The 22,307-nt window shown below is 38.9% G+C and overlaps 1 protein-coding gene across 2 annotated transcripts in view; it reads left to right on the forward strand.

The window, feature by feature from the left end:
* SCEL (sciellin) overlaps positions 1–22,307 on the forward strand; it is a 207,738-nt gene that overhangs the window by 133,076 nt on the left and 52,355 nt on the right. For both annotated transcript variants that reach the window (XM_042928400.1, XM_042928407.1), the window contains 4 exons: positions 12,253–12,333; positions 14,494–14,559; positions 17,397–17,456; positions 21,216–21,260. In XM_042928400.1, coding sequence (XP_042784334.1) covers positions 12,253–12,333; positions 14,494–14,559; positions 17,397–17,456; positions 21,216–21,260 — 252 coding nt within the window. The remainder of the gene's footprint in view (positions 1–12,252; positions 12,334–14,493; positions 14,560–17,396; positions 17,457–21,215; positions 21,261–22,307) is intronic.

A 22,307-nucleotide genomic window follows, 5' to 3' on the forward strand; every position in this document is an offset into this window, starting at 1 on the left:
TTTAGTTCTTTGACCACACCTGTTATTGGTTATTTCTTCTTGGCTGACATTTCTCTACAGGCCTGATTCAGTTGCTCTTTTGCTCAGTAGCCTCTCATGCCTTCTTTCTTCCATCTCTCTTTTTCTCCCCCCACCCCCACATTCTCCTCTCCCTTCTTACCTCCACTCCTCAGTTTTATATTCATTATTTGTGTGGGTGGTCTAGTTCTCTCTTTGCTGTGCCAGGCTCTCCTCAGAGAATCTCATCCCCACCACCAAACTTGATGATATAGTTACTCTTTGAGAGGCACTTTATCCTACCTTTTATAACACAAAATTATTTTGTGTCACAATAATATAAACATTCAGTCATCCACACTTAAATCATCAAAACTGTCACTGGCCCATCTCCTGTATTTCTCTTATTCAATAGTCATCATAGTGATTTTGAGGGATCTGGATGCTGATCGAGAAAAAAAATATGACCACTGGGGGGCAGTTGCACACTCTGAGCCTTATTTGGATGGTGCTTTGACGGGTTTGCCTGGGGAGCCAGTCACTCTGGGCATAAAACTTTCCAAAACAACTGCACAGGAGCTGCCATTCAGAAGGGAAGGAGGGCAAGGGAACTCTGAAAGAAAAGGAGATTCACAGAGGGGGCTTTCCTGTCCAGGTGATGCCCTCAGCAGCATGGCCGCAGGGGTTTGGGGTCCTTTATGGCTCTCAAAGTTGGATAATATGGATGCACAAATAATCATAACACAAGATCAGCTATGGTATCATAAGAAAAGCATCAACATTCTCTGGGAGCTCTGATGTGGTGGGGAAAGCTTCTAGAAGGGGGTTCAGGGAAAAGGTCCTGAAAGAGGTGTGGCATTTGGGGGAAAGAGAGGAATTACATAATACTAAGTTTTCAAGCCCAGGGTGATATTTTAAGTGTAGTGATGCCACCGATCAGTACAGGAAGAAACAGGAGCAGAATGGGATACACAATTGGTCTTAAGAGGCTGTCATTGATTTGAGCAGGTACAGTCTGGGATACTGAAAGGATATATTTGTGGAGGTAATTACCGAACAGTGAGAAATGAGGGAGGTGCTCAGGTAAGAGGTTGGTTATATTTGTGGAGGTAATTACCGAACAGTGAGAAATGAGGGAGGTGCTCAGGTAAGAGGTTGGTGCCAGAGATCCAGGTTTGGGAATGATCCCAGAGATTTTAAATATGGTATCTTCCAAGTGAAGTTACCTATGGAGAAAATACTAAATTTGAAGACAATGAAAGTGGAACTTTGATGTGTGTCTACACATAAGGGGTTGAGGGAAGAACCAGAAAATGAGACTGTAACTAGTGCAATTACATGGTAAAGATGAAGTGTAATACGAGGTTGGTTGTGGCGAGGCAGAGTGAATGGATACATTCTACATCCAAAATCAATCATCCTTCAAAGTCTGGTATGAATCTTACTTCCACCACATACCCTTCTCAGCCCACGAGGTTGTTTTTGTCATCTGAATTCAGAAAGCTTATTGTCTGCAATTCTCACTTGGCAATTAATTGTGCATGACCTTAGAACATTACTTATTTTCATGGTGTACTTAGCTAGATGGCATCGTCTTATAATTTTTTGAGTCATCTGTATGACTTCATCCATAGTAACTTATCAATAAGTACATATTGATAAATGTATTGTAATGTTTCTCAGTAACTACAAAATAGGGGATTCCCTAAACCCATTATCATATTTATCTTTTTGTTGTTAGGCTTTATTCTATATGCTTAAATTATGAGGACTGTATATATGTGTGTGTGTGTGTGTGTGTGTTTATATATAATATATAGCTTATATTATATTAATTATATATATATATAGTGTGTGTATATATATATGTGTGTGTGTATATATATATATATATATATATATATATATATGCATATATAATACATATATAATCTCCCCTCACTTCCCCTGTCTGTATCTGTGTCTCTGTGTCTGTGTCTGTCTCTCTGTCTTTCCAAAACAATTGTTGATCTCTGACTAAATGCTAGGAGCTCACTTTGCTAAAAGCCAGGTATACAGAGATGTGTAAGACCTAGTCCCAATTTCAAGAAAGACAAAGTGTATAAGGAAGTCAGTTTGAGCCAGGAGTACTAAACATGAAGACTGGCCCTAGTTAAGAGTGAGTCCCTGAGGGTATGATAAACACAGAAGTTGCAATAGCCACAAAATATGTGGACCAAGGAGAGGGAGACAGTAGAGAATGTGTTCGAGGTATAGTAGGATTAAAAGAGATGCTTAAGGTAAACCTTAAAGAGTAAGCAAGAGAAAGCTAGGTACAGAGATGAGGTAGGGGTGGAACCATTCCAAGAAGAAAGGAGAGGAGGGGCAAATGTTCTAATACCAGAGAGCATGGTGTGTGTGTCCGTGTGTGTATGTTTGTGTGTGTGTGTGTGTGTGTGTGTGTGTGTGTGTGTGTGTATAGAACTATGGGACTTCTATCCAAGAAGCATTCTCTGCATTCTTCTTTATCAGTTATGTTTAGTCATAGCAGGAAATCTAGTAATTACAAATTCAATGTCATTTCGAAAAATGTCTAGATAACCATTTATAGATATACATTTATAATTTGTGATAAGCTTAGGTACCTTTTCAGAATATCATGTTTCTTTTTTGTGTTAATGCTTTGCTATTGTGTAATTTGAGCTCTGGCTGTGCTTGAGATTGTGATATATATCATAGAAAGTACAAATGTCATCGCTGTGGATAATTATTAGGTAAGAGCCAGTGAAGTCTGCCTTTCCCACTTTCTGCTTTTTGAATAAGAATCAGAAAGCAATTTGTTAGCAATCGCTAGTGTATGCCTTCAGTTTTCAAGTTGTTAAACTTTTCCTCATTTTTGAGTCCTTCACAAGATCGATAAGATAACCTTTGCCAGCCTTGAGCCAGGGCATGGATAATAGACTCCATTCATGGGAGATATTCAGTCACATCATGATGAAATATGGGCACAGCATTTCTAGGAAGTTGATGTTGAAGTTGCTTCCAATTTCAGAACCAACTGTTCAATGTTTGTATTCTGTTTATGATACATTCAAGTGTTCCTATGTTTTTATGTGACTTAGAGAGCCCGTGGTTAAATGGCATGTGGAGCTCATTTAAGAAACTTAGTGAAGCTGAATTAAGGTAGTTTCTGAACAGACAATAAGAATGTTTATGATGTTACCCATTATGGCGATTCAGGACCACCGATGAAGCCAATTCCACCACCACCACCACTACCAAAACACCAATCTGTTTTTTTCTGGAATTGTTTCAGAAGACAGAGAAGAAAACATAGCTTCCGATAAAATTAAAATAGTGGAAACACACCTAAGAAATTTCCCTAGGAAATTACCACATAGTTAAATGCTTGCTATGTACTTTTATAATTTCTCATCTGTATTTGTTCAACCTCTTCTTCAGTGGCTTTTATTGTCAGTGAGTTGATTGGTAGAGTTGAAGGAGGAAAGAAAATCCTGATTGAGATGTGAGTTGCCATGGCAACTACAGTTATATTTTTCTGTGTGTAACTATAAATGGTAAAATGTAACCCTTCTAATTATACTGCTACATTTTTAACTCTATTGGTACCAGACCCTCTGCAAAGTTTGTTGTCATGGTAAATTAAATCTATATGTTTCATTTGTATCCCAACAAAAGTCTTTATTTTAATTAGAATCTGTTTTGCAAAAATTAAGATTCTAAAACTCTTAGTAAAATATCAAACTACAGTGATTTTAAAATCTAATCTGAATGCCTACAAATAGCCCTTCTGGACATTCAAAATAATGAAAGTGTTAACCTGAATCAAGGTTTATTATTTTTGAAGTGTGTCATTTGAATAGAATGAAAAGAAAGCAAATTAAAAATGTGCCAGTGGAGGGCTTAAGCTTTATTTAGCAGAAAGTTGCTTTTTCCTCAGTCCTATGAAGTCAACATAGACAGGCTCTGCTCTCCTAATGCTAGTTTTAAGAAACTCATGCATTCAAACAACAACCATCAAAGACATCCCTGCTCCCCACCCCCCATCAGATTCACCACCCCTGCTCCCTTGGAGCCCCTGTTGCCTCTATTGCTGCCCCAGGTTGCTCCTTGAACTATGATGAAGCGGCAAACCCTCAGACTCAGAAGCAGGAGCAAGGAAAAAGCTGTGAGAATCAGGGTATGGAGGGGCAAGGGTCCTGCCGAAACCATCACCCTCCAGGTTACAGCTCCCTCTGTCCCAGCCATAAAAACAGTTTGATTTTTTTAAAAAAGTGATTTCACCCTGTAGTAGTATTGTCTGAAGGTCTATCAAATAGAGATTGTAAATCTCACCTCTAAAAGCCATGAAAATTCTGAGAGATTAAAGGGGCTGTCTGTGGCGATTCAAATCTTAGTGTCAATTACATAAATCATGTTTTTTTCCTGGTAAAACTGAGCAAAATTGGGACAGGCTGAAGGATGGTGGCTTGAATTTCATGAATAGGGGATGGCTTTGGAGGAAGAAGACTCGGAGGGAGAGAGTCCTAGGTGTGGTATAGTGTAAGTGACAGGAGCATACTGTGGCATAGACTAGGCTTCCAAGAACGTAGGAGGAGGGTAGTGGGAAAAGTGGGTGAGGGGTGTGTGCAAGGGCCCACATTTTACTTAAGAGTGTCTGCACACTTGGGGGCACTGCTTTGTCCTCTGATCTTTCTTCTTCCTCTGTCAGAAATAGACGGAATATTAGATACATGGAATCACAGTATGTATAGCCTTTTGAATATGGCTCTTTCACTTAGCACAATGGATGTGGGGTTCATCCATGCTGTTCCGTGTATCAGTAGCTTATTCCTTTTCATTGCTGAGTAGTATTCCATTATTTCGAGCTATACAGTTCATTTACCCATTCAACTGGTGAAGGAAATTCAGGTTGTTTTCATAGGCTCTAAGAGTTCACATATGGGTTTTCGTGTGTACCTATTTCTTGGTGTGTGGGATTGCTAGGTCATATGGTAAGCATTTGTTTAACTTTATAAGAAACTTCTGAGCAGTTTTTATTTATTTATTTATTTATTTATTTATTTATTTATTTATTTAAAAAAAATTTTTTTTAACGTTTATTTATTTTTGAGACAGAGACAGAGCATGAACGGGGGAGGGTCAGAGAGAGGGAGACACAGAATCTGAAACAAGCTCCAGGCTCTGAGCCATCAGCACAGAGCCCGACGCGGGGCTCGAACCCACGGACAGTGAGATCATGACCTGAGCCGAAGTCGGACACTTAGCCGACTGAGCCACCCAGGCGCCCCTGAGCAGTTTTTAAAGTGACTATTCTATTTTGCACCCCACCGGCAACACACTGGTTGTTTCACTTCCTTAACATTACTTAGAGTTCAAGTTGTTTCACTTCCTTAACATTACTTAGTACTGTCAGCTTTTAAAAGAATTATTTTAGCCATTCTGATATGTGTGGAGTGCATCTCATCCTGGCTGTAATTTGCATTTCCCTAAAGACTAGTGATGTCAAGAATCTTCTCATTCGTTTATTTGTCATCTGTACATCTGGTTAAATATCTGTTCAAATCGTTGGCCTATTTTTTCAATGGGTGGTTTGTTTCCTTACCGTATATTTGCGAGTTTTAAAAACTTATGTACTGCTTACAAGTCCTAAGTCAGATATGTGATTTGCATGTATTTTTCTCCCAATGTGGCTTGGGAGAAAAATCCTTCTCTTAACAATGTATTTTTGAAGAGCAAAAGTTTTTATTTAATGAAGTCCGGTTTATTAAGTTATTGTTATTTTTTTAGTAAACTGTGCTGTTCGTGTCATATCTGAGAGCCCTCTGCCTAACCCACAGCCACAAAGATTTTTCTTCTAAGAGTTTTATACTTGTATGTTTTATACACAGGTCTATGATTCATTTTAAATAGATTTTTTTTTGAGAGACAGTGAGAGTGAGAGCAGGAGAGCGAGAGAGCGAGAGAGCGTGCGCACGAGAGAGCATGCACAAGCAGGGGAAGGACAGAAGGAGAGGGAGAGAGAGAATCTTAAGCAAGCCCCATGCTCAGTGCAGAGCCCGACATGGGGCTTGATCTCACCACTGTGAGATCATGATCTGAGCCAAAATCAAGAGTCAGATGCTTAACTGACTGAACCACTCAGGGGGCCCCTGGAGTAGACTCTTTTTCAATGCTAAAAAATTTTAGAACTTCACCTGATAGTAATTGGACTGTTCTTATTATGTCTTTGAGAAAATATCTAGGGACCAAAAGTTGCTATGAATTTAACAATAGTTAAAATTTCTGTCTCTTTGTGTCTATTGGCTAGCTAAAGTTTACATATTATCTTATAGAGCAATTAAATTATGTTAATTTAAATTGTATTAACCACAACCACATCTACATACATTTGGAAAGTGCAGTATATCAATGTGCAAGGTGCTTAGTCTATAGCAAGTACTTGGGGCTTGGTGGAATTAAGGATGCCTTGTAATAACTCTGCCTTCCCACAGTCACGTAGTGGTTTGCCAGCCACAGATCTGGACAGATCTTCTCCTTTTGTAGATAAAGAAGCAGAGGTTCAGAGAATCAGCCCTCTTTCTAGGGTCCAACTGAGTTAGTGGCAAAGCTAGTCTAAAACGTAGGTCTCTGGAATTTTGAGGAAGGTGCATGCTCTATTGCTGTGTTATGGTTTCTTGAAATGGCCCCTGGCCACTAGGAAGTGAGACTTCATTATAGTAATCATTCTTTTGAACATGTGCCTTACGTTCTATAAGCTCTTTGAGATCAGGGACCACATCTTTTCTAGCTTTTGAATGCCCAGTTTTGCTCATATGTTGCTATGTGTCCTAATATTAAAGCTGGGGCATTTGTGGAATAAATGCTTGTTGAGCTAATGACTCCTTCCTTGGGCAAGAAAGTAATGCATGACAACATATTGCTATTAGATTTTCACTGGGAATACTGGTGTATTGGTATTGGTCTGATCCAGTATGATCTAGAGAATAACACATGAGATTCAACATCAGAAAAACTAAGCTGAAACCCTGGCTGGCTGAACTACGTACTAGCACCGTGACGTAGGGCAGATTACTTAACCTCTGGGACTCATCGAAAAACAAAACAAAACAAAACAAAACAAAACAAAACAAAACAAAAAACAAAACATACTCCATGAGATAGATGTATGAATGGAATAAAATAATGCTTGTGAGAGCTTGACCAAGTTAGTATGGTACTGAAACTCAAAAACTAGAAGTTCCATCTCCTTTGTCACTTTGTGGGAATAAAAATTCAGTGTGTGAAAAACAAAGCCTAAGCATGATGGAAGTTGAAAACAAAACTCACAGTTAAATGTTAGAGTCGATTATTCTTGTTTCAATCTAGGCATGTGCTGTAGTAATGAAATGTTTTTCACGAGAGTGTGCAGACAGAAGTCCCAGAGCCAGGCATGTTTTGCAAAAAAGCCATGATGAAGAGAAGTGATTTTTGTAGCAGCACAAGAAAAAGAAGTAATATAAACTGCTTCATGATGTCATTTCTATTAGCTCTGGCCTTCGGGCTCATCTGCAAGTTTTCCCAATTCTTATGAAAGCTGTCTTTTTTATTCCCAGAAGTTATTCCTTACAATTATAGTCACTCATGTGGTGGCATGGATCCTGCAAAGGTCTTGTCGGCTTGAAGGAAAGACGGGGTAGAGCCAGGGGTCAACTTATCCAAGCTTAAATATTGCATCTCACAGTGGTATTCAAAGAAGATCGTTCCACATGCATGTCTCTTGTTTCCTTCTCTTCAAAACATTCTGGGCCACAGCTTCCTGCCTCGCTCTTGCATTTTAATCCCCTGGCTTGGCATTACATCAAGCTCCTGGCATGGCATGAATGACTTCTCTCATTGCCCCTATGGGCTTGGGTTCTGTCATCTGTGGCTGTCATTGCGGAGATGCAAATGAAAGCTTCTTTGAGGTGAATCGAAGTCAATGTGGCATTGCCTAGCCCCAGCCCAGCAGGGCTCTAAATGCAGCACCTTCCGAAATAAATATTCCCCTCTGTTTTTCTTGGCCTTCACAACTGCACACCCACCTTTTCTTTCCAGGGTAGTCCCCAAACCATATCTGTACCATGTACTACTTCCGTATCCATACCTGCTTCCCAGATATACCCAGTCAATATCACCTGCCTCTTTGAGGGCTTAGCCATTCTAACATGGAGGAACTTTAGCTTTTCATCAGTGTGATTCTGGCATAGGCAAACTTTGGCACCATTCTATTTCTCCTTTTTGTAATCCTCCTTTTCATCTTTTTATCTCTCTCCTGCCTGTTCTCAGACATCCAGTGTCCTGTGCAGACTTACTATTTCCCAGGACTGACCACCTTCTTACCCCTTTCATCTACCCCTGGAAGAAAAGCATATAATCAGTGAATCCACCCAGGTACACTAAAGACACGTTATCACTTGTGATATCCCATTATCCCCAACACAGGGATATTTTTTGAAAAGAGAAGGTTATGGCATTTCATATAAAATAATATCTAATTATAAAATCTAACACTAAACCAGAATGGGGAGACTATTTTTTTAGGTAAATTGTTTTTCAGGTTTTAAAACCTAAACAGGTTTTAAACGTTTCAAGCTGCCCTTCAGTTCTCATTTCCTCCCTCAACAAATAGAAATGCATCCAATCATTCCCTCTTTCAACACATCTGTATTGGGCACCTAAATCATACACAATCCTAGTATTTATGATATAACTATACTTCTAAGAACTTTCAGCCCAGTATGGAGACAGAAAATTATGTGTAATCCAGATCAGTGTGGTATGGGCCTAAAGAGGGTATGCTGTGGGATGTATCCAGCACAGGTTTGGGTGCCACAAGGGACAGTAATGACAAAGCCAAGTCTGAAGCTACAGGAAGAAGTATCCAGGGGAAAGGGAGAAGCAGGTAGTCCAGAGAACAGAGGGAATATGGTGATGGGGTGGTTAGGAGTGCAAGGGTTAGGAGTGCAACACCTACAGTGTTGGGTTTATGTGGGGTAACAAAAGCCACAGCACTAGGTGTATAGTGAGCACTTACAGTGAGCCAGGCAGTGCTCGAATTCTTTGCAGGCCCTTCTCCTGGGTTCAATGCCACCATCAATACAAGGAGCAGGCGACTGACCATACTCTGTGCACTGCCCATCACCCAGACAATCACTAACACATCACACTCTGCTGAGAAAGATTTAGGACTGATTGCATCACCTCCTCCATCTCTATGGCCACAGATCCCCATGAGAAGCTCGGTCTGATCATTTCTTGTCACCTTGAGTAGCCCCACAGAGCTCTGTCCATCACTGACCCTGACCCAAACTAGCAGCAGCCTAAGCACTCAACCTTCCACAGTACCTCCCTGGATGTGTCATCTATTACCATCAAAACTGGCTGCTCTGCAGTCTTGTCTTTGAATAGCACTCATCTGTTTGTTGAGCTCTTCCAGAAGACTCTGCTTCCATGGGGTCCAGAAGAAGAGGAGAGGTCCTGTTTGCTCTTCATTGCTACTTCCTATCAATGTTAGCTTTCTCCTCCCTAAAGATCCCCTATCTTCCTTGAAATTATGGCATCATGAACTTCTCTTCATCATTGCAGTCAATTGAAGGTCTCAGAGTCACTCACCACCCCTCTTTCAAGATTCTGGCACCAGGCTCATGGTCTCTGTCACACCTGCCTCCTGCCATAATGCTTGGTGATTTTCAAACCCATGTGGAGGATCCTTCCCCCAACTGGCCTCTCACTTTCTTGATCTCCTCTCCAATATTCTTGTCCTTTGCCCTACCTCAGCTATCCATACATCTTGCCTTTGTAAGTAACCATATGCATTTCAAAGTTTTTCCATTCTGCTTCTACTTTGTCTCTACTCCATTCAGCCCACTCTCTCCAGTCCTCTGATTCTAGAAATTTCTCAGCCTCAGCCCCACCAATCACCAATCCACTGATTTTTCACATTGCCTCTACCCTCATATCCTCTGTTCCCTCCATGTGCATCTCAGATCCCACAGTCCTTCCTTATAATCACTTCCTCATACCCCCCTTCCCTTCCTTTGCCCTCATTCTCTTTGTTGCACTCACTTGGCTGAATTATAAGCTTAGTTAAATCCACCTCTCTGTTTCACCTGTTTCTGCCCCCTAAGCAGCTGAATATGGCAAGAGAAAGCAATGGCAGCTGGTTTTATTTTAATTCAATGGCCACGAACCTCCATTGAGCTACTGGTGTTGCCCAGGGATCCCTAGGATATCATGGGGGAGGGTTTATGGAGCCAAACTTCCTGGTTCAGATTCCTCCCTCTGCCACTTACCAGCTGTATCATTAGGGATATTTATCTTCACTTTCTGAGCCTCAGTCTTCTCATGTATAAGGTAGAAAGAAGAATGATACTTATCTCTGGGATCACAGTGAGGATTAAATGAGAGAGCTCTCTGTGTTTCCATCTATGACCAACCAATCATCTCACTTGTGTCTCAGGTACCCTTACTTCTCAAGTCTCATTGTTTTCTGCTCACTCTGCTGCACCATCAAATTTCACTCCTTCACTGGGTCATTCTCATCGCCCTGTATGCAAACTCTAGTAACCTTCCTTGACCTATCAACCTTCAGGAAGCCACCCATTTCTCTGCAAAACACCTCTGTCTCCTATTTTCTCTTAAATACACTCCTATAAAGTTGTTTTTCATTACTGCTCCATCAAAGCTGCTCTCATCAGCGTTACCAGTGAGCACAATCTTGCCAAAACCATGGAAACTTCCCCATCCTTGTTTTATTTGATCTGTCCATTGCATTTGGTATGGCCAGTTCCTCCCTGCTTGAGACTTCCCTCACTTGACTTCTGGGGCACTACACCTTCCTATTTCTCTTCTTTTCTCTTTGGCCACTTCTCCTTGGACTCTTTTGCTGTTTCCTCCTCATACCCTTGACATCTAAATATTGCAGGGCTGAACCCTGAGCCCTCTCTGTTTCTTCATTTACACTGAGTCTCTTGGTGATCTCGTCCAGTTTCAAGTGTCAAATGGCATCTCTAAGTTGATGATGCCCATATTTATATGCTCTTCCTCCAATATCCTCATGGGTCATTTTATCATTTCCTTTAGGTCTTGGCTCAAATTTCACTTCACAGAGAGGCCTTCCCATTTTATATAAAATGGTGTTCTTGCACCATCAGTCTATATATTATATTCTCTTACTCTGTTTTATTTTCTTCATCTGTCATATATTTATTTGTGCATTGAAAGCCTTTTGAGAAGAGAGAAATTATCACTTTGTAGAATGCCTTGTACATAGAAAGCTACCAATACATGTTTATTAAATAAAAGCATGATCTCATTCAGCCCTGACAACACCCCAGCAATCTTATGAGAAGGGTTATTATAGATGAAGAGATGGAATCAAGTTAGCCCATTACCATACAGCAGGCAGTTCAGACAGCTGGACTCCAGAGCCTACATGCTCACCTAGCATGCTACAGAAGCCAGAGGGGTACCTGGATTCTGGATCACAAGGGTACTTTTACTAGGTATGGAATTGATCTTGAGGATAATAGGGAGCTACTGGAGTGGTAGTGGTGGGGTTGGGGGGTGACATGCCCTGGGTAAGTTGCTGACTCCATCCAAAATATGTACATACTTGCCTGTCTGCAATTTCTGGGTCATCGAATCATGCTGGCTCAGAAACCGCCTTGGCTCTGGGTTGGAAAGTTTAGGCTGACAGCATATGTATGCTTTGCTAGCAGCAAACTGGCCTGTGCTGCCAATATTTAAGCCAGATTTAGTTAAGAGCTTTGAGTCAACTTTTTCTTGATGTCTGTAAAACTGAAAACCTTTCTTGCTGTTTCCATAGCAGCCTGATGGTTGACATAATTCCTAAAGAAGATTATATGTTAATGCCCAAGAATGATTTACTACACTCATGGGCTGCTGACCCAAAATGCCACAACTTGAGCTAGATAGTCTAGGAAATATTAAGCTTTTAAAAGGACATTATATTTCAAACTATAGTAAAACAGGATGAGATTTCAAAAAATCTGATTAAATGAACTTTTAAAATGCCTGTAATTTAAATATTTGACTCCTCTAAAGTTTAGCGCGGTATAGATTCTGGCCTTTCATCTACCTCATGCCAGGGGGGTGAGGCAGTTGTAAGATGCACAAGCTATTTCCATATAGGCAATAAATACATTTGGTTAATAGATGCTAAAATTTGCAATGTTTCCATGGTGAAAGGAACTGCTGTTTTCTGTTTTAAAGGGAACCAACTGTTCGCCCTCCAATACCTCCAAAGCCTGTTTCTCCTGTTTCATCTCCTAACCAGCAGAGACGGGAGAATAGGTGAGACCTGGCATTCCAGAATTTCTTGGCCAAAAGAAGCAGTTATAGAAATGAAAGCAAATGAATTGTGACCTGTTTTGTGCAAAGCATGGGTATGTTTTGTGCACACATTCACTGAAGAAGCACTTGTAAAGCTTTTCTAGTTTTCTGTTTGCCGACACAAATATGTATTTATGTTTGCCTTTGAATACTTATGGCCATTTCCCATCTTATCGAAATACACTTTCAAGATAGAAGCTGAAGTATTATACATGAATACATATATAAATACATATATAATGACATATATAAATACACAGAAACTATACATATGTTTTTTAACTGAAAACATATATATATGTAATATATATGTATTATCTATATATACAGTTTATATTTACTCCTAGTTAAGTTTCCCATTAAAAGCTACATTTTCTGATAAAAGATGTTCTTCAACTTTGTGTTACTACTCAAGCTCTCCCTTATGTTAGAAATACTTTTGGGTAGCTCCTTAGTCTTGTGTTAGCTAAGGAATTTGCAATTTATTTCAAACCAATTACGTTTTTAAAAATGTTCTGATTAACCTGTCTCCAAATAAAAAAACAAAAACAGACTTGCTTTTCCATTTTGAATCTCTGACAGTCTATAATTAATACTTACAAACAAATTCAGAGATCTGAAAGTTTTCCCATGTGTTTATGTTAAACTGTTTAAAAGTCTCAGGCTGTTTTTTAAGATGTGCATTGCACATTTCCGTTATTATTGTGAGATTTAAAAAAAATGTTATTTCACTGAAGACTGACTACATTAGATCCACTTGATTGCCTGCCTTTGATTCTTTTGTATTTTTGCATTTTGATGGTGATTTTTGTTGACAACATGAAAGAAAATTCTAGAACTATTCTTCAGAAAGTGGGTAACTTCAGATAGAAAATGCTGACTGGGCAGCAGGGCTAAGTAGCATTAGGTGTTCAGCCTATTGAGTTAAAAAACTATGTCTGAATTTCTGTTCAGTGAAACTTCACAAGATCTTTGAAATTTTGTCCTTAAGATGAGAAGATAATTTTTTCCCTTTTAATGAGCCAGGAGAATACCTCTTCATTGAATTAATTAAAAATATAGACCATTTATAACTTTTTATTTGTGCAATGGTTATAATTATACTCTTAAAACAACTTCTTAAGCTTTCTAACTTACATTATTTTTCCTTTTATAGTATTGACCAATTAAATCTGAATTTGAATAAGATTTTTTTACGGGACCTTAAATAAATTGCCTTTAGTACTATCTAAATTCTAATCTAAAATCAGCAACTCTAGAACAGTGAGCTTGTATAGATTCAAAAAAATCTAAATTTCACGGGAATTGGTCTAATCCATTTTTACTACTTTAATTTCTTTCTTCTCCCAATGATCTTAAAAATAAAATTAGGACAACTTGCATGTTTTAAACCCTCATTACTTTAATCACAGCAAGATGATTTTAATGAAAGAACATGAAAAGGAAGTGTTTCCTATGTAATTAACACATGTCCTCAGGAGTACAAAAAATAGTTGAATATAGTTTCTTGAGAACAAGCAAGAATGTTTAAGTAGGTCAATCAGATACTTAGGAAAATAACAGAGAAAAACCTTATATCATATCTTGTGACAGAACCTAACTTCATAAGCTTTTATTCTATCAACTCAATATGATCATTCTCAACGTGGTGGGCCTGTTGGAAATCTAAAATATTTCCTATCTTATCTGAGCAAATATATTTCTCGATCGTATTCAAATGAGGTAAGTCTTTAAGAAAAAAAAAATAATTCCTTTGCTGCCTAATAATAAAAACGATTCTTAAGAGATAAGTATGAAAATGCTTTATTGATGATTGGAGACTAAAATGAAATGAACATAAACATATTTAGAACAGATATTTCTGGATATATCTAGTGGTTAAAAATGTATTAAAGGAGACAGGCTAAATTGCAAAAGTATTATATTGGACCCCAGATTTTCACATAGGAAATGGTTGAGTTCTAGCCAAACAAAAGAGTAAGATAAAGTTTGTTATCTCAAGTAGTTATTGCTCCAACACACTGTGATATTTTTGAACAAAAATGTTTTCTTAAAAATTTATATTTAACAGAAAAGTGTTTTCTTATCTAACAGACATTATCTTTAACTTTGAAAATATAGGCAGATATGTCCATCTAAACCAGGTGTATATACAGAAGCCAACAGATCTGCTGAAAGAAATATAAGGTACAAGGATCTCTATCTCTATCTATGTAATTGTAGAAATGATGAAGTTTGCTTTATTAGCATACTTAAAGTACAAGACAATTAATAATTAAATAGACAAAATCGGTTTTCCAGCTGGCTTTGAGATAGTGGGTAATAAATATTTTTATATGCACCTACAGAATTTTATTCTTTTTTTTTTCTATCCCAAGCTTTACATTAGGGAAACAACCAAAGTTGTCTGAACATGATAACAGAATAAAATCAAACCCCTTAAGAAAGGAAAACACCTCTCTGTTCCCAGCACTTGTCCCAAGGTCTGTGATATAGTTGTATTGATGTTTATTTATTTATTTATTTTAATTAATTTTTTATTTTTAAAATTTACATCCAAATTAGTTAGCATATAGTGCAACAATGATTTCAGGAGTAGATTCCTTAGTGCCCCTTACCCATTTAGCCCATCCCCCCTCCCACCACCCCTCCAGTAACCCTCTGTTTTTTCTCCATATTTATGAGTCTCTTCTGTTGTGTCTCTCTCCCTGTTTTTATATTATTTTGTTTCCCTTCCCTTATGTTCATCTGTTTTGTCTCTTAAAGTCCTCATATGAGTGAAGTCCTATGATTTTTGTCTTTCTCTGACTAATTTCACTTAGCATAATACCCTCCAGTTCTATCCAAGTAATTGCAAATGGCAAGATTTCATTCTTTTTGATTGCCAAGTAATACTCCATTGTATATATATACCACTTCTTCTTTATCCATTCATCCATGGATGGACATTTGGTCTCTTTCCATACTTTGGCCACTGTTGATAGTGCTGCTATAAACATGGGGGTGCATGTGTCCCTTCGAAACAGCACATCTGTATCCCTTGGATAAATGCCTAGTAGCGCAATTGCTGGGTTGTAGGGTAGTTCTATTTTTAGTTTTTTGAGGAACCTCCATACTGTTTTCCAGAGTGGCTGCACCAGCTTGCATTCCCAGATGTTTATTTTTTTAAGTTGACTTATTTATTTTTGAGAGAAAGGGAGTGAGAGAGGGAAGGAGGGGGGAGAGGCAGAGAGAGAGAGGGAGAGAGATTCCCCAGCAGGCACTGTCAGCACAGATCCCAATGCAGGGCTTGAACCCACAGACTGTGAGATCATGACCCGAGCCAAAACCAAGTGTCAGAAGCTTAACCAACTAGGCCACCCAGGTGTCCCTAGTTGTGTTGTTTAAATGAATAGGTGGAAATATAGTCATTTGACTGAACTAGTTCTGCAAAGGCTTTGCTAGTATTGGCTGCAAAATAAGGCCATATCCAGCTCCACTCACATCATCAGGAAAAGACTCACAAATTGTATTGATCTTTGGGTAAGGTTTCCCCATGACAGTCCTGATTTATGCCTATTATCTTGCACATCCCATCTAGTTTACTATTTATTGTGGTTATATTGTTTTTATATTTTTATTTTTTAGAAAAAACACTATTTTTGAAATTAGTTTTGAATGATGCTATTTTATAGATTTATCAATATGATAGACCATTTTTTTTATTATGGTAAAAAACATAATAGTAAGTTTACCATCTTATCCATTGTGACAACCAATGTTTCAAAGTTCAAAACTTACATACTTTTTTTTTTATTATTATCTCCCTTGACTCTCAGAAGAGTCCCAGTTTGAAACATACATCACATGGATACCTTACCTTTGGGGAGAATCACCTTTTCCTTTCACTTAGTAACTTAAGTATAACTGTATCTCAGCATTGCCCAAGCTGTGTCCCATGTACCACAAGACGTCAATGCATGTTCTGTGAAAGAAGGGTTTAATGGCCAACACATTTAGGAGACACAATTAAACAGTTCTCTACCACAGGATGGGGCGCCTGGGTGGCTTGGTCGGTTGAGTGTCCGACTTCGGCTCAGGTCATGATCTCACAGTCCGTGAGTTCGAGCCCCGCGTCTGGCTCTGTGCTGACAGCTCAGAGCCTGGAGCCTGTTTCAGATTCTGTGTCTCCCTCTCTCTGTGACCCTCCCCCGTTCATGCTCTGTCTCTCTCTGTCTCAAAAATAAATAAAAAAATGTTTAAAAAAAAAAAACAGTTCTCTACCACAGGACTTCTCAGAAATTTTAATGTGTTTACACATATTCCGAATCTCTGAAAGTTGGTTATATTTCCCAAATTTACTTGACTGCAAAATTCTTTCTTCATAGAACCCTATTAACCTTCTATAAAACACTGTCTTGAAAATCTTAAATACAGGGACACCAGTAAGCATTTTCCCTTTTTATGATCTTTTTATGATCTAGGGACACCAGTGTGGATTCAAATACTCTATGTGTCAGGTGATTCCTCCTACCCTATAGTTTAAAATATACTATCTTTCCCTTTGGAAGCCTAAGAAGACAGATACTTTGACTGCATGTGAGGGACTAATTAATCATCTGGACATCTTCCTTAATGCTCTTTGGCTGTAGTTGAAAAACCTCTGAACACACTTCTGTGTTCACTTGTGCAGTTAACCATACTTTCTTTTCCATTTCCTTTTTTAAAGGAAATGTGGGAGAAGCCAATGTGTTTAGGAGACACTGTAGTTATTTCAGTGAGCATTAGATGCCAGAGCCAATGTCCAGTGAAATGACTGGTGTTTTGTGTATGTGTGTGTGTGTGTGTGTGTGTGTGTGTGTGTATGATATCTATCATATCAGCCCTATATCATGAGCTGGTATGATAGAACAATTTCATTATGCAGTTAAAGTCAGTAACTCCTGAACACATGGACTATTGTTTACTGAAAACATAAGAATTTCTAGCTACTTCAAATATAGCTCTACTGTCATTGACTTGTGTTTATTTTTCATCATTTGAAGGAGTCAGGATCTCGAGAACATAGTCAAAGTGGCCACTTCACTTCAGAAAACTAACAGGGGGTAAGAGCTCAGAGCTTTGAGCTTATGTTTTTCTTCTTTTTTAATGTTTCAAAAAAGGCTTAACCGGTTCCTTTAAAAGTTCCAAATATAAACAAAATTCCAATGCTATTTATATAATTTAAAAGAAGAAAGAGTCCGTCTCTCTAAGTAAGTGTCCCTGAAAAATGGGCAACACTGACATTTATGGATACTTTTCTTCTGCTTTGTCTTTTGGTGACTGTACTCATCCTTGTCACCTCTGCTGTCTGTGGTTTTGACCTTGTTCCAAGTCCTCATCCTGTATTTATGTTGCTGGCTCAGATCTCAACTTCTCTGCCTTCCCAGCACCCTCATTTAGAGTGTCCTAGGCCACATTTACCTTCCTTCCCAAATGCACTATTTCCTGACTTCTTTCTGTTCTTTCCTTCAGCCAAGCTCACCTCTCTGGAATCATTCTTCATTCTTCCATGTCTTTCCCCTTAATGTAGTGTCACGCATATATGCATTAAATGTCTAAAATTCTCTTCATGCTCACATGGCCTCACCCCAGTTCAAACCGTCATGGGCACCATCATAAGTTAGAGTAGCTACCCAGATTTACTTATGTTCCCTCAGTCTCTTCTCCCCTAAGCCATCACTGCCACTTCTTAAAATTCTGCTTGAACAACTACTTCACTGGCTCCCCCTTGCCCGTTCAATTACATATAACCTTTGCTAACCTGGTTCCTACCTAATGTTCCAGAGTTATTTCTGACTTTGCCCTCACATTTACCCTACACGAAATAGCAAATTAAACCACTTGATTTCTGAAGTTTCCAGACATTGTGCCTTTGTTTATGCCATCCCACCTACATAGCAGCCTTTCCCGGCCTCAAGGCCACCATATCAATCCATCCAAGTCCTACGTATTTTTCAAGATCTAGGTCAGATATCACTTCTTCTGTGAAGTCTTCACAGAATGATCCAGTGAGATCATTCCAGTGACTTCTATTTATCTAAGCTATTTGAACCCCCTATTTATGTGTTATAACAACTAATCATAATTGATGTTGTTTCATGGTATCTATGTCAGCATCTCACCCTCTCTGTCATCTCTTCAGTTTCTTAGAGCAGATGTTTTGTTTTATTCACCGTAAGTCATTTGCAGTGTCTAACAGGAATCTTTCGTGCAATGTAGGTACTTATATAATAGATTATGGTAAATAATGAATGAAAAGTGGGAGACCTGGAGTATAAAAATTCCATATTTTAAATGCCATGCCTACAAAAATTCTCATTGCTTGGTGGAAGTCAGCAATGCAATGCTGAGTGTGATTGGGGACCATGGTCTCAGTCAAAAGAACTGAAGAGAAGAAACAGAGGTGACACATTGCTCTTCTGTGCACAAAACTAATTGGAGCTCTGCATCCAGGTGGGGACTCCAGAAAGTATCCTGAATGTTTCACTTCTACCTTCTCTTGTCTGAGTGCCTAGATCTCTAATTCTATTTACTTTACTTTTATGAGGTAATATTTTGTTTTTAAGAGAGATTGGACAGTGTTTTGGTGAGTGGTGGGGATGTTTGAGAGGGAGATATGTGAGTGATGCTGAAGGGAAGTTATGGTTTGGCACAAAGAGAAACACTGGGAACAACTGTCAGTCTTGTCCCCTCCCTAGGCACGATGCACGAAATCCGCAGAAAGATGTGTTCTTTGCAGGGAGAAGTTACTGCTCTGGAAGCATTCCTCCAAGGGGAATGTCTGTTGGATTGACATACCCAAGGACCATTACTATGGGCCATCTGTAGGGACTAGAATTAGCTTCATTCACCTGAGCTGCTCTTTGTGATATTCCTTCGTGAAGTGGACTGTCACTCCTATCTGATTAAGAGCATTTAATTTCTTGCACATGCAATGGTGAAATTTAATATTCAAAGCTTTTATCAATGTAAGGTCACTTTAAAAGCCCAACTTCTTTCTTCAGAATATTATCTCCATTTTATTTAATTTGCCACAGATTGTCTTCTCGTGATTTATGCCAATTTTTTTGTGATAAACATGAGCAACCCCAGATTCTGATAATCACATTGTTGTGGCTCACATTAGCCAGAAAGATCTGGGGCTACAATTTTATAGGATTCTTAGGTTTGTTCTTATCCTGGGAGATATGGAGAGAGTCATACCCTCAGAGGTAGAAGGTGGGATTTCAAGCAAGAAACAACAGTGGGGCACTGTGTCAGGGATAGAATGTTAATTCTTGTCAGGGTCAGCAACTTTTGTATTTCAGTATTTATCCTCAGCCTTCAATCCTACCACTGAATATGTAACATTATTTGAAACGTTTCATTTATGTGATGGCTGCTAATGTAACATGTTTTAGGGTCACTGAGAGGACTTGCCCAGTGGCTATTCTGGCAGTGCGTGGTGCCAGGCACCTTCAAAGCACATGAATGACTCAGAACTATACTTCTCTAGCCTGAGCCAAAGTCTTGATGTCTCTGAAAGCTGTTTAAAAAATAAATATAGGAAGCATTTATTAAATGAAAAATTTAATAGACTGGGAACTGTTTGTTATAATGGCCAAAATTAATTGAAAGTTTATGACTTGCCAGACAGCATGCTACAAACTTTATACTCATTATTAGCTCATTGATTCTTTTCTCAGGTGAGTACAATTTGTATTGTTGGACAGATGGAAAAATTGAGGCAACAACAGATTAGGTAACACACCCAGAGTCATCAACCAGTAAGTGGTGAATCCTGGATTGGGATCCAGGTACCCCTGACATGGGACCCTGAGTATGTAACTACCGAGTTACTTGGCCCCATGGCTTCCTGGTCAGTACCAGTGATGACTCAAGAGGAACATTGAGAAAGTGTGGAAAATGTGTGATTCTAGAGCAGGAAGAAGGAAAAACCATGATTTGTGATCTAAAACTGGAAGGCAAGAGAAATGGAGGCAAAGTGGTGACAGAAATATTGAAGAGAGACCATGCTGTGAGGAGCAAACAGGAACAAGAAACCCACTGAGGCTGCCTTCCTGGGGGAAAGACCTGAGCTCAGGTGGCTCTAAGGGATATTCTAGAACCCAGGGGCTTAGCTTAAAGAGGTTGTTTGTTCCTCAAGAAACAGGCAGAAAGTTGCAGTTCTCAAAAGCAGAAACAAGATAGCAAATTTAGTGGACTTGAAATGAGATAGGAGCACAATTCAAGAAAGCAGCCAGACTTACGGATGAACAGGTGTTTTCTGATAGCTACTTTGTACAGGTACATTATGCAAATGTATAGAATCTGTAACTAGTCAATGTACATATATTTGTTGATTCAGTCAAAAACCTGTATTAAGTATTTATTGTATAAAGGACACGGTATTAAAGACTGAAGAGAATCCACTGTAAAATACAGTTCTAAATTTTAAGTGGAGCGTGTGTGTGTGTGTGTGTGTGTGAAAGAGAGAGAGATGTAGGAGCAGAAACATTATCATGAGACAAGTGTGCAGTTGTTACATTACAAAATATTGTAGTCTAAGTGTCATAAAGGAGATGAACAAAAACAAAATGCAGCAAAGTTTCCAAAAATGTAGAGGACTCTATTCCTTTGGAGGCCTGGGAAATATGTCTTGGAGAAAGGTATTTGAAAGAGCCTTGAAGGATAAACAAGATTTTCATAGAGGAAACAGGTGGGGCCTGTGTTGTATTCCAGAGAACTAACCAAAACAGGGGTTTAAGGCGGACCGGCCCTTTGACTCTGAACAGGCTTTTACTGATGTGAGATTTTTTTTGTTTTGGTTTTTCTTCCAAAAGTGAAGAATTGGATAATATCATCAAAATGAACAAAAGCTTGAATAGGTAAGATTTGAAAACATCCAATTTTTGTTCTATTACTGAATTGCATATTGTGACTTCTTATGTCTCTTTAGTATTTGAGCACAAGGACCCACATATGGGGCTAATTAAAAGTGGCCTACAAATCTTGAATAAAAAGCTTGCGGGCGTCACTACCAATGAAAGGCTATTCCAATCTAAAGAGACTAATATTAAGGTGTCTTTGATTTTCATACTCTGTTTAGTGAGGCAGTTATATAAAACCACAGTTCTCTTCCTGAAATATTAGCATGCAGGCAGCGTTTAGTTTGGTCACTCAGTGCTTTCAGTTTTATGCTTTACAAAAGCCACTTATTATCTTGGTTAACTTTATCTCCTTAATTTTAAATCATTTATAATTGCTCACTTTAAAAATTATAATAATTGAGGTTTGTGTTGGAAGTGAGTGCAGTTTTTGCTATCTCTCTGTTCCTTTGCCCACCAACATACTAAATGGGTAGGAATCAGAGAAAAAGAGAAACTAGGCAAATGTCAAAGGAGCTCATTGTTCAGAGAGATGTGGTTTTCATACCCTGTTATGACAATATGATCTTATGATTGACTATCAACTCATTTAAGTTTGCTTCTATTCAGTTTATTCATTTACAAAAAGAGAGGGTATTAGATCAAGGATCACAGACTCCATGGCCTCCCAGGGCAGAAGGGACCTGACTGTATGAAATATAGGGCAATGCCCTGTCCAAGGACTCCAGCTGTTTCTCAGCTGCTGACAGGCCCAGTGTTGCAGACCATTCTCAGGATATCTTGAAAATCCAGGTTTCGATGTGTCATGGCCATCTTTGTAAACATTGGCTCACATTAAAAACAAAACGCTCTTGGGGCACCTGGGTGGCTCAGTTGGTTGAGCGTCTGACTTCGGCTCAGGTCATGATCTCGCTGTGCTGACAGCTCAGAGCCTGGAGCCTGCTTTGGATTCTGTGTCTTCCTCTTTCTCTTCCCCTCCCCCACTCACACTCAGTCTCTCTCTCCTTCAAAAATAAATAAACATTAAAAAAATTTTTTTTTTAAACA

Source organism: Panthera leo, chromosome A1 (assembly GCF_018350215.1).
Source record: "Panthera leo isolate Ple1 chromosome A1, P.leo_Ple1_pat1.1, whole genome shotgun sequence".
NCBI classification, from domain to species: Eukaryota; Metazoa; Chordata; class Mammalia; order Carnivora; family Felidae; genus Panthera; species Panthera leo.